General features: G+C 36.5%; 1 protein-coding gene across 9 annotated transcripts in view; it reads right to left on the reverse strand.

The window, feature by feature from the left end:
- Positions 1 to 13,064, reverse strand: part of DOCK3 (dedicator of cytokinesis 3) — a 568,909-nt gene that overhangs the window by 329,658 nt on the left and 226,187 nt on the right. For all 9 annotated transcript variants that reach the window (XM_082702076.1, XM_082702074.1, XM_082702073.1 and 6 more), the window contains exon 4: positions 5,052 to 5,107. In XM_082702076.1, the coding sequence (XP_082558202.1) occupies positions 5,052 to 5,107 (56 nt within the window). The remainder of the gene's footprint in view (positions 1 to 5,051; positions 5,108 to 13,064) is intronic.

Raw genomic sequence — 13,064 nt, forward strand, 5'->3', positions numbered from 1 at the left:
ATGCACAGAAATCAGTTGCATTTCTCTACACCAACAGCAAGACAGAAGAAAGAGAAATTAAGGAGTCAATCCCATTTACAATTGCATCCAAAACCATAAGATACCTAGGAATAAACCTAACCAAAGAGACACAGAATCTATACTCAGAAAACTATAAAGTACTCATGAAAGAAATTGAGGAAGACACAAAGAAATGGAAAAATGTTCCATGCTCCTGGATTGGAAGAATAAATATTGTGAAAATGTCTATGCTACCTAAAGCAATCTACACATTTAATGCAATTCCTATCAAAGTACCATCCATCTTTTTCAAAGAAATGGAACAAATAATGCTAAAATTTATATGGAACCAGAAAAGACCTCGAATAGCCAAAGGGATATTGAAAAAGAAAGCCAACGTGGGTGGCATCACAATTCCGGATTTCAAGCTCTATTACAAAGCTGTCATCATCAAGACAGCATGGTACTGGCACAAAAACAGACACATAGATCAATGGAACAGAATAGAGAGCCCAGAAATAGACCCTCAACTCTATGGTCAACTAATCTTCGACAAAGCAGGAAAGAATGTCCAATGGAAAAAAGACAGCCTCTTCAATAAATGGTGCTGGGAGAATTGGACAGACACATGCAGAAAAATGAATCATCATTAGTTTTTTATCTGTTTGTTCATTTGTTGCAAAACAGTGGTTTATTAAAGATGAGGACAGGACCCATGGGCAGAAAGAGCTGCTGCAACAAGGTTGTGACGGGTGGCTGACTATATATTATGAGGAAGTGGGGAAGGTAAGAAAAAGGGAGGTTTTCAAAATGATTTTCATGTTAAAGGCTCACAGGATACCAGAGGCCTTGCCATTGTCAAATTAAGGTTGTTTTTCCTTCTAGCAAGGCATTAACATGAAAATAGTTGGGAGCTTCCTAGAGGAAAAATATACTCTTTCCCCTTCAAGTATCTGTCAATGGGCTATAGGTTATAAGGACATTTAATTGTATCTACATTTCCTTCTGGAAGCTAAATTATTGATAGAAATGCTTTGTTCTTGTAGATTGCTAAGACATTTAGTTTTTGATGTAACATTCAAGGACTCATTAATTGTGTATAACATTCAGTGCTCATCATATCATATGCCCTCCTTAATGCCCAGCACCCTGCTACCCTTTCCCGCCACCCACCTCCCTTTCCGTAACCCTCTGTTGCCAGAAGTCGAGAGTCTCTCATGGTTTGTCCCCCTCTCTGATTTCTTCCCATTCAGTTTTCCCTCCCTGTCCAAAAAGTTACCGTTTTGTCTTCCACGGACTACTATAATATTCTACCAAATCTCCCTGCTTCTGACCTTTCCCCACTGTAGTTCTAGTCTCAACAAAGCAACCTAGAATAACACTTTTAAAATTAACCACATCCCTCCTCTTTCTGAAAGTGGCTTCCTGGCTCATTCAATAAAAGATAACACCCCTGATAAGGCCTATAAGGCCTTGTAATATTTATCACCTGCTGCCACTCTGGACTCCTCTCCTTTTACTGACCTCACTTCCACACACTGTAGTCAAACCATCTGCCTTACTATACCTGAAAAAGACAGGCACACTTTGCACATAAAGGATTAGAGTAGAGATAAAGCTCATGAATTAACAGTATTTAAAGGCTTGGAATAGGAAGAGGACTCTGAGAGGAATAACAAAGGGGGGCCCAAGAGGAAGAATGGAAACAAGAATAGTCATAGAAATTAAGGAGGAAAAAAGACACTAAAAAGAGATATATCATCAAGGTAATATTTATAAAAGTGGAGGGAAAAAGATAAAGGAGAATTAACTTATAGCAGGGAACAGAGTAAAAATACCATACATAAAGAAATAGGAAATACACTAACCCATTATAGTTGCTATTTTTGGATGGCAGTATCAAGTGTTTTTATTTGTTCCTATAACATCTATTGTGTTTTCAGAAGTTTACACTTTTGCCCACATACATTTGGTTGGGTCCTTTATCCAAAGGCATGGCCCTACATATAAGGTATATTCCTTTAGGGATCTCAACAGAAGGCCCAAACTTTTTACCAAGGTCCCTATAACTTTCCAGTTCTTGAACTCTAATATTTTTCTCACCACTCAGCCACTAAGTGGCTGGTAAAGTATACTCATTTTGCTAGTTGTACACTTCCACTAAGATTCCTTGAGTTTTATACAGCCCAAAAGAAGCAAGAATTCGTTCAATTACTTAGGGGGAATTTGTAAGCAGATTAAGGTCCTAATTCTCTGAGTTTTTCTACTCTCTGGGTTTTAACCTCTTACTTCTTATTAGTCTCCCTGAGAGTTCCAAACTTCAACATCTATTTCCTCATCCCTGAAAAACTACCACTTTCTGTTTGGGATCTGTTTGCTGCACCACATCAGAGCAAGCCGAAAAATTCTCTGTGGGGGGGAAAAAAAGCCAAAGTAAACATGCACTCTTCTTCCCATATGAAATCCCCCCTCCTTCATGAATCAAAGTTCTTCAAGATCCTCCCTACATTTGATGAAGAGAAAGAGAGAGAAAAAAGCAAACTAAGAAACAGACTCTTAACTATAGAGAACAAACTGATTACAGAGGATAAGTGGGGTAGGGAGATGGATGAAACAGATCATGGGGATTAAAGAGCACACTCGTTGTGATGAGCACTGGGTGTTGTATGAAATTGCTGAATCACTAAATTCTGTACCTGAAACTAATATGACACTGTATGTTAACTAACTGGAATTTAAGTAAAAACTTGGGGAAAGAAAATACTCCTACACTGACTGCTCTTCAACACCAGAAGGCAGTTTTTAAAAATACTTTCTTCAGACTTTAGAAAGATTATTCTGGAAAATCAAAGTGCAGGAGATTTGTATACTGAATTGATCTTATGTAGCTTTCTAAGATGTACATCAAAAAGATAGTTTCTCTGCTTCCTTGGAGAAAGAATGCTTCCCACAAATATGGCTCCCTTGTATAACTCTTTAAGCCATATCTCCTTTGCCTTTCTGAAACAAACTGAATCTAGGTATGGATTTTTCTGCTAGCAAAGTAGTCCCCATTTCCTTTACAACTATTATAAATAGGAACGTTGCTCCTGGATTTAAGATGAGTCCCTTGTTATCAGAAATATATGATTTTTTTTTTTTTTACCAGTCTTTTCCTTTTTATTTAGGCATCTGGTAGGATGTGGTGTTTTTTTTTTCTTTTTTTCAAATTTCTTTTCAGCATAAGAGTATTCATTGTTTTTGCACCACACCCGGTGCTCCATGTAATCCATGCCCTCTCTAATACCCATCATCTGGTTACCCCAACCTCCCCCCATCCCCTTCAAAACCCTCAGATTGTTTTTCAGATTCCATAGTCTCTCATGATGGAGAGGAGAAGGGAGTTGAGGGAAATTAGAAGGGGAGGTGAACCATGAGAAATGTATGATTTTGCTGGCATTTTCTGAGGCACTGTTTCTTGATCCCTAAACATTCTATCTCCTTTTCTCATCTCACCTCCATGTAGTTTCTGCCACATTTCAATTTTCTTTAGTCCCATTATTAAACTAAGTGTTATTAAATTAGGGGTATTATTTTTGTGTTTCAAGGTGAGCCATTTACATTCATGAAGTTATTTTCTTAGTACTTTTAGAAATGCATGCCTTCATGATCCTTGTCTAGACACTCCCTTTTCATTTTTACACAACTTCTATCCAATCTTGATGGTTTTGGCACTCCTTACCTATAAATTTGAGGTAATAGATTATATGCTGCAAAGGTTCACTAAAAGGATTTTCAAGTTTCCTGTCTCTACATTCTCATGTCTGGTATTTTATAAAAGAAGAAGAGGAACAATAAAAAGTATTCTGGTCATGCATTCATATTAGAATCTTCTTAATTATAGTCTTATTATGCTCAATAACAAATTTTATCTTAGAAGGCATACCAGTCATTTACTAATACCTCTCATCTCTAAATCCACCCTTCTAAGCACTGACGCTGAGGCTGGAATTTGCCAACTTTGCCTCACAAGCTTCTTTGTCTGGTGGGGGGCACTAGAAAGATACTGTGGAAAAGGAAATAAAAAGTGTTACTGTGGTTTCTATAAACCATTCCACCAGAGAAAGTTGGTTCCAGCCTCCAGTTGCTTTTGGCATTCCCAGAAACAACTTCACTGCCCTTCGTCATACATATCAGCAGCAGCCATATGATTTCATCTCCTCAGAATCTGAGCCCTAGTGTCTCAAGATCCATCTAAGTTCCTGAGTTCTGGTACCCCCAACCCATTACCTTTTGTTCCCCCAGCCATTAGAGTATAGACTTCTTTCTGCAGTTATTATTTTGGGTTGTATTGACATTTCCTTTTTTTTCTTTCATTTTTTCAAACATGTGTGTTTGAAACTCCCTACATTAAATTCTAATTATAAAGTAAGTTTCTCTTTTCCTGACTCAAACCTAACTAAACTCTGATGCTTTCTCAACCTCTGTTCAAAAACATTATTTCTAGTACCAAAAGCTATCATATATAATTTCTTAAATTTTATATTTTAAAATGATTAATTTTAAAAATCAAAATTTTATAGAAGCATATATATTTATATTTATTATACACATAAATATATATATTTATTACTTTTAAAATTTGGACATGACTGTAAAGAATTTCTAAAAATCACTCATAATATGAATGTACAAAAATAAAAAATGTTAACATTTTGATATATTTACATCTTGTCTCTCTTCTATTGGAGATTGCACTTGTTACCCTATCAGAAACTATTCTCATAATGCAAATAATTGTAAAAGACATGCTGCATGCATAACTGTTTTTATAAAATTCACAACAATTCAGGTTACTTTTCTAGTATACAAGAAAACAGATTAAAGTTGTCAGTATTTAAGAAATAGTGTGGCCTCAGAATTATATGATATATAACAAAGCAACAAAGCAAATTTATTTTTGGCAGGAAAACATCCTAACAACATATTTTATACTACAAACTAAAAAGAAAAGGGCCTTCCTTTGCAACTTCTAAAATTTATAAATAAATTTAGTAAGGCCAGCTACTCACCCCCTATTACTGACAATTGCCTTTTTCAAGTGAATGTAATTTGCAGGAAAGATCCCCTGTAAAAGAGAAAAGATTTCCCATTAGAAAATGAAATTCGTGATTACCATCTCAAATATATTAAAATAGCAGCCGGATTTCAGCATGGAAATACTCTATCAAAAATACAGTAGATAGGGGTGCGTGGGTGGCTCAGTCGGTTATGTGTCTGCCTTAAGCTTAGATCATGACCCTGGGTTCTGGGATGGATCCCTGCATCCGGCTCCCTGCTCAGCAGGGAGGCTGCTTCTTCCTCACCCTCTGTCTGCAGCCCCCTTGCTTGTGCTTGTGCTCTCTCTTGCTCTCAAATAGATAATAGCACTGTGTAGCAACCACTTTGCATATTAAGAATGCAAAGATGCACAAACTATATACATTATATAGGAATTTAATTGTCATTTGCACTCAGAGTCCATCCTCAGGGGAAAACTGTGATCTTAGGCAACTACCAAAAAGACTTTTTAAGTTACAGATTGGAAATATTCCATCTAATCACTCTCAGGATATAGACTTATATACAGAACTTGGTATGTACCTATAAAACCAAAAATATTACCTAACCAACTAATATCACCTATGTTATCCAGCTCTGAGCTGGAGAAACAATTCTCAGACTCTGGCTCACATTTATAGTCACAAGAATGAATCAATTTAGAAGTTTTTATAAACATTTCTTCTTTTACTCTTTCATTATAGAGTTTCCATTTTCATATTTGCTATAATTTGATTTTAACTCCTAACAGATAAAAAGTGAATTGTTTTTAAAAACAATTAAGTTTTCCAATCAGTGCTTCATTCCTTTTCCTGATGTATGAAACTCCCTTCAAATAAAACACAATGGTCTAAATTTTTTATATTCTCTGACCTCCACCACTGCCAATAATAAATCTATATGAGACTAGGCCATCAGCAGCTGGACTTTATAGTTTTCAATGTACAGATTTCTTACCTCCTTGGTTAAGTTTATTCCTAAGTTTCTGCTTGCTTTCACTGCTATTTTAAATAGACTGTTGCCTTCCCTTTTTCAGATATTTCACTGTTAGTGAACAGAAACACAGTTAAATTCTTTGTGTTAATTTTGTATCCCGTAACTTTACTGAATTTTTTTCTTTCTTTAAAGATTTTATTTATTCATTTGACAGAGAAAGAGAGATCACAAGTAGGCAGGCAGGGGGGAGGGAAGCAGGATCCCCACTAAGCAGAGAGCCTGATGCAGGGCTCAATCCCAAGACCCTGAGATCACTACCCGAGCCAATGGCAGAGGCTCAACACACTGAGCCACCCAGGTGCCCCTTTACTGAATTTTTCATTGGTTTTAACAGTTTTGGGGTGGAGTCTTTAGGATTTTCTACATATCATATGCAAGCACATACAATTTTGTTTCTTCCTTTCTTATTTGAATACCTTTTGTTTCCTTTTCTTACCTGCTATTCTGGCTAGGACTTCCATTATTCTGTTTAATAGGAGTGGTGAGAGTGAGCACCTTTGTCTTGTTGCTCCTCTTAGAGAAAAAGACTTCAACCTTATACCATTGCATATGATATTAGCTCTGGACTTGTCATACCATGGCCTTTCTTATGCTGAGGTATGTTACTTCTAAACCCAAACTGCTAAGTTTTATCCATTAAAGGATGCTGCATTATGTCAAATGCTTTTTCTGCATCTACTGAAATGATTATAAAATTTTTATCTTTCATTCTATCAGTAAGATGTATCAAATTTAATAGTTTGATAATGTTAAATCATCCTTTCGCCCCTTGATATGATCCTTTAAAAGTGCTGTTAAATTCAGGTTGCTAATATTTTGTTGAGAAGTTTTGCATCTGTATTCATCAGAGATATTGTCTTTGGTTCTCTTTTTCCTTTAGTGTCCTTATCTGGCTTGGGTATCAGGGTATTACTGGCCTCATAAAAAGAGTATGGAAGTGTTCCCTCCTCTTCAGTTTTCTAGAAGAGTTTGAGAACTGGTACTGACTCTTTTTTTTTTTTTTTAAGATTTTATTTATTTATTTGACAGAGAGAAAGATCACAAGTAGGCAGAGAGACAGGGGAAAGCAGGCTCCCTGCCGAGCAGAGAGCCCAATGCAGGACTCGATCCCAGGACCCTGAGATCATGACCTGAGCCAAAGGCAGAGGATCAACCCACTGAACCACCCAGGTGCCCTGGTATTGACTTTTTAAAGTTTAGTAGAATTCACCAGTAAACTCATGAGGGCCTGGACTTCTCTTTGTTAGAAGATTTTGGTTGCTCATGCAATCTCCTTACTCACTACTTAGATCATTAACAGTTTTTTTTATTTCTTCCTGATTTATCCTTATATGTTTCCTTATAATATATCCTTATAAACATACCCTTATATGTTTCTAGGAACTCACCCATTTCCTCCAGGTTATCCATTTTGTTGATATTAATTTGTCATAGCATTCTCTTATAATCCTTTCTATTTCTATGGTATCGTTTTAAATGTTTCCTATTTCATATCTCATTTCATTTGAGTCTTTCCTTTTTTCCCTTAGTCTATTTCAGGATTTGTCCATTCTGTTTATCTTTAGGGGGGGAAAAGCCTGTTCTTAGTTTTGTTAATCTTTTCATAGTCTTCTGGTCTCTATTTCACTTTCTCCACTCTGATATTTCCTTCCTTCTGCTAAATTTGAGCATAGTTTTTTTCTTCTTTTTCTAGTTTCTTGAGATGTATATTTTACATCTTTCTTTTTTCGTATTACAGGCATGTATTACTATAAAATTCCCTCTTAAAACTGCTTTTTTAAAAAGATTTTATTTATTTATTTGACAGACAGAGATCACAAGTAGGCAGAGAGGCAAGCAGAGAGAGAGGAGGAAGCAGGGTCCCCGCTGAGCAGAGAGTCCAACGCGGGGCTCCATCCCAGGACCCCGAGATCATGACCCAAGCCGAAGGCAGAGGCTTTAACCCACTGAGCCACCAGGTGCCCCTTAAAACTGCTTTTGCAGCCTCCCATAGTATACTGTTTCCATTTTAATTTGTGTCAAGGTATCTTTTTATTTCCTTTGTGGGTTTTTTTTGACCACTGGTTGTTCAGAACTGTATTGTTTAATTTGAACATATTTGTGAATTTTCCAGTTTTCTTCCCATTATTGATTTCTACTTTCATCCATTGTAGTCTAAAAAAGATATGTAGTATAATATCAATCTTCTTAAATTTGCTAAGCCTTGCTATGTGACCTGTCATAGGATTTATTCTGAAGAATGTTCCATTTTCAGTTGAGAATAATGTATATCCTGCTGTTGGTGGATGAAATGTTCTATCTACTTCTGTGAGGTTCGTTTGATCTAAAGTAGAGTTCAAGTCCAATGTCTGTTGATTTTCTGTCCAGATAATCTTACTGAAGTCTCCCACTATAATAATCTAATTCTCCCTTTAAATCTGTGTTTAATACCTTTATTATATATTAATATATTAGTTTCTGATGCACCTTTATGAATGATATATCTTCTGGTTGAGTTGATCCTTTTATCATTATATAAGTGATTTCTTGATCTCTAGTTACACTTTTTGACTTAATATTACTTTACTCAGTGTAAGTATAGCTACTTATGGTCTTTTTTGGTTTCCACTTGCATGAAATATCTTTTTCTATCCCTTTACTTTCAAGCTATATGTATCCTTAAAGCCAGAGTAAGTCTCCTATAGGTGGCATGCAATAAGCTGGGCCTTGTTTTTTAATCAATCCAACCACATTAGGTCTGTCAGTTAGAGAATTCAATCTATTTACATTTAAAGTAATTATCGATAGGTAAAGACTTACTAGTGCTATATTATTATTTCCAATTCTTTTTTTTTTTTTTAAGTGCAAAATGGTGGTTTATTAAAGCACGGGGACAGGACCCGTGGGCAGGAAGAGCTGCTGCCCTGGGTTGGGAGGGATGGCAGGTTATGCCTTGCTTCTTTCATCTTTTGCTGCCTTCCTTTGTGAAGTTCCACAGTGATATGTTTTGATTCCCTCATCTGTCATCTTCCAGGATTCTGCTGTAGGTTTTGCTTTGCGGTTACCATGGTTTTATGTAACACATCTTATAAGTCTATTTTATACTCATAACAACTTAACTTTGATCATCTATAAAAACTCTACCCTTTTACTCTCCCCTGCTTTGATTTTGATGTCACAATTTACCTGTGTTTGTATTTTATATTTTAAAATTACTGTAGCTATGTTTTAGTACTCTCATCTTTTAATACTAGAGTTAATATACCATCATATCATAGTATTAGAGTATTCTAAATCTAACTACATAATAACCTTTACCAGTGTGTTTTATATTTTCATGCTTTCATGTTCTTAATCAGTGTTCTTTCATTCAGCTTGAAGAACTCCTTTTAGCATTTTGTAAGGCAGGTCTAGTGGCAAATTCCCTCAGCTTTTGTTTAGTTGGGAAAATTTGTATCTCTCCTTCATTTCTGAACAATGGCTCTGCTAGGGAAAGTATTCTTGGTTGGTGGGGCTTTTTTTTTAAATTTCAACACTTGGACTATATTACCCTACTCTTTCATAGCCTGTATTATTTTTGCTGAGAAATCCACTGGTAGTCTAATGGGGGGGGGTAGTAACCTCATAAGTTACCACCTTTGTTTCTTTTGCTGCTTTTAAAATCTTTCCTTGCTGTGACTTTGAGAATTTTATTATAATGTGTCTTGGAGGGAATTTCTTCATGTTCAGTTTGTCTGGTGACCTATGAAGACTATGAACTTAGATGTCCAAATTTATCCCTAGATTTGAAAAGTTCTTAGTCATTATTTCTTTAAATAGGTTTCCTGACCCCTTTCCCACCACCTTCTCCTTTTAGAATTCCAATGATTCACAAATTGGTCCCACTGATATGTACCACCAATCATGAAGTCATTCTTTTTTTTTTTTTTTTCCAAATTAGAGCCTTTTTATTCCAATAATCCTAGCAAAATTCATGGGTTTTTTGTTGTTGTTGTTGTTTTTTGGATGAGAATGTCTTTGTTTGTTTGTTTTTTTAATTTATTTTTTATTTATTTTCAGCATAACAGTATTCATTGTTTTTGTACCACACCCAGTGCTCCATGCAATCCATGCCCTCTCTAATACCCACCACCTGGTTCCCCCAACCTCCCACCCCCCCCCCACCACTTAAAACCCCTCATATTGTTTTTCAGAGACTATGGACTCTGAAAAACAATCACGAAGTCTTTCTTTATGCTTCCTCATTTTTTTCTTCTTTTCCAGTCAGGTTTCCTCTGACTGTATAATTTCAAAGTTCCTATCTTTAATTTCACTGATTCTTTCTTCTGCTTGATCAAACCTACTGCTGATGTGCTCTGCTACATTTTTTTTCCATTTCATTCACTGAATTCTTCAACTCCAATTTGTTTGGTTCTTTTTCATTATTTATCTCTTCGATAAAATTGATAAATTTTTATATTGTTAATGTACTGTTTTCCTGATTTCACTAAACTGTCTTTCAGTGTTTCCTTTAGCTCATTAAACTTCCTTAAAAGAGCTTTTTTGAGGGGCACTGGGGTGGTTCAGTCATTAAGTGCCTACCTTCGGTTCAGGTCATGATCCCAGGATTCTGGGATCAAGCCCCACATCAGGCTCTCTGCTCAGCGGGAAGCCTGCTTCTCCCTCTCCCACTCCCCCTGCTTGTGTTCCCTCTCTTACTATATCTCTCTTTGTCAAATAAACAAACAAAATCTTAAAAAACAAAACCAGCTTTTTTTTAATTCTTTATCAGATAAATTGTAAATCCCCATGTCTATGGATTCAGTTACTAGAAGATTATGTGGTCCTTCAGTGGAATATGTTTTCTTGTTGTTTTTTTTTTTTCTTTTCTTTTTTAAATTTAAATTCAATTAGCTTCCTTGGTTTTTCATGTGTCTTGGAGTTCTGTGTTATGGTCTTCAAATTTGAAGTAGTAGTCACCTGTCCAGACTTTACTAACTGCCAGCAGGGTAGAAATACCTTTCATGTTCCTCTTTAGAGATTCTGTAATTTCTCAAACCTCCCATGAACCTGCTCCATATTTCTTGCTCACTTTTGTGGAAGAATTCTTCAACATGAATGCTTTCTATCAATTCTACAATGCACCAGGCTGAGTGCTGACAGGGTTCTCTTGTGTCATCCCAAAGGTCGCACTATAACTCAAGTTTGTGGTCTCTGTACTACAGATTCTGCCTGCTTTCCATGTGTATTCAATAACAATCTTCCAAAGCTTGCTCTTGCCACCATCTTAAAGAGCATGTACAGTGAGCCAGCCACAGCATAAGGGACATAGGGGATGGCAGGTAGTATGAGGCACAAAGCACTGGGATGCTCATGGGGCAGTGGGGAATCCAAAGCTGGGACTTTCCAAGCAGTAAATGGTGGGCTTTTGATGGATTCTGATGTACAGGAGGTTCTGTGTCTCTTTAATGCCACCCAAAAATCCTATGCGCCTCTTTCTACCTCTCAGTCATGGAACTCCCAATTTAGTACTCTGGAGAGGGCAAGACAGAAATGAGCCTCTCTGGAAGTATCTGCAGAACTGGAGAAGCTGGATCCTCACTCACATGCACTCTTGTCTTCACAGGAAAAATCATGGGCCTAAAAGGATTTCCTCTGGCCTTTATCTGTGCTTTCTTGTGGTAAAGTTGATATAGGTAAAGTGAAATTTTTCCTATTAACCACTCCAATGTACCCAAACTCTTACTTCCTGCTCCAAGAAAGTGCTGGGTCTTCACCTATAGAAACCTAGACATCTACAAAGTTTCTCTAATCCAAGGGACATTGTCTTCAGAAGCTCCAAGATGACAAAAGGGTCACTTCAGGATACACATCTGGGACTGGGATCTATCTGCCTATTACCCAATGCACAGGTAGGTGAGACTTCTCCTGGATCCCTTGTTGTATGATGAAGGATGCTACAGGTCCCCAAAACACTTTTGTTTGTGGATGGAAACAGAATATTTGTTTTTGAGAGTGAGAACAAAAACTAGGGACATCTTATAGCACCACAAAGCTGACATCAAGTATACCAGTAATACATTTTATATATTGGCCCATAATAAAAGATAACTTATATCCTAATATAGGAATCCTAATATAGGAAAATATGGACTTAGAATAAAACACACAACCTCATGCAACCAAAACTAAGCAATGACAACCTGTTATCTATAAAGGAAGAATAGTAAAAAGCTAAAAAGGCATAAAATTAGCATATGCTTCCAGGAAGATGGATGAGACATATTTTTCACTAATCCTCCTGCTAAATTCAACTAAATACAACAAAAAACTGTGGACATATATGTAACATATACATAAATATATACATATTTTACACATATAACATCAATATAAAGCACATATATACATTGTATATTAAAAGCTCTAGAAAGAAATATATTTTTTAAAAATAGGAAGATTCTGAAAGGTACAGAGAAAAAGGCAGACCAGCTAAGGACCTTGAGATACTAGAAAGAACACAGTGGTGCATTCCCTAGATTTTCTTTTACCTTATACATCTGTTATTTGAAGCTGAAAAGGCTAGAAACTGAGAAATACCAACAGGCACAGACAAAAAAAAAGACTGTTCTTTCTAGCTTAAGAACCAGGAAAAGTCAGCCTGTCAACAAAGAAAACACCTTAGTAATAACCACTATATTGATTCCAAACATCACCAAAAATGAAAGAAAAAAAAAGCTGTGGCCCAACTCTCACCCACGCAAGCAAGGTTAACAGGAGAAATTGGACTTTCACCTTCATTGGACCATAATTAACACATTCAAGTCTTGAACTGGTATAGTACTAGACTGAAAAGGCCAAGTTGGGAGTCAAGAATCTCTACCCAAGTGGGCAATAACAAGCCACAACCACTTAGTGGCAGTGGAGACTACCTGAACTTCTACCCCTAACCAGCATTAATGAGACTCCTCCATCATCCCCTGTGGTGTCTGAAGATGCCTAAGAGAGAGATGGTGGGGACTTTCACCATT

The sequence above is a fragment of the Mustela nivalis genome (assembly GCF_964662115.1).
Source record: "Mustela nivalis genome assembly, chromosome: 1".
NCBI lineage: Eukaryota > Metazoa > Chordata > Mammalia > Carnivora > Mustelidae > Mustela > Mustela nivalis.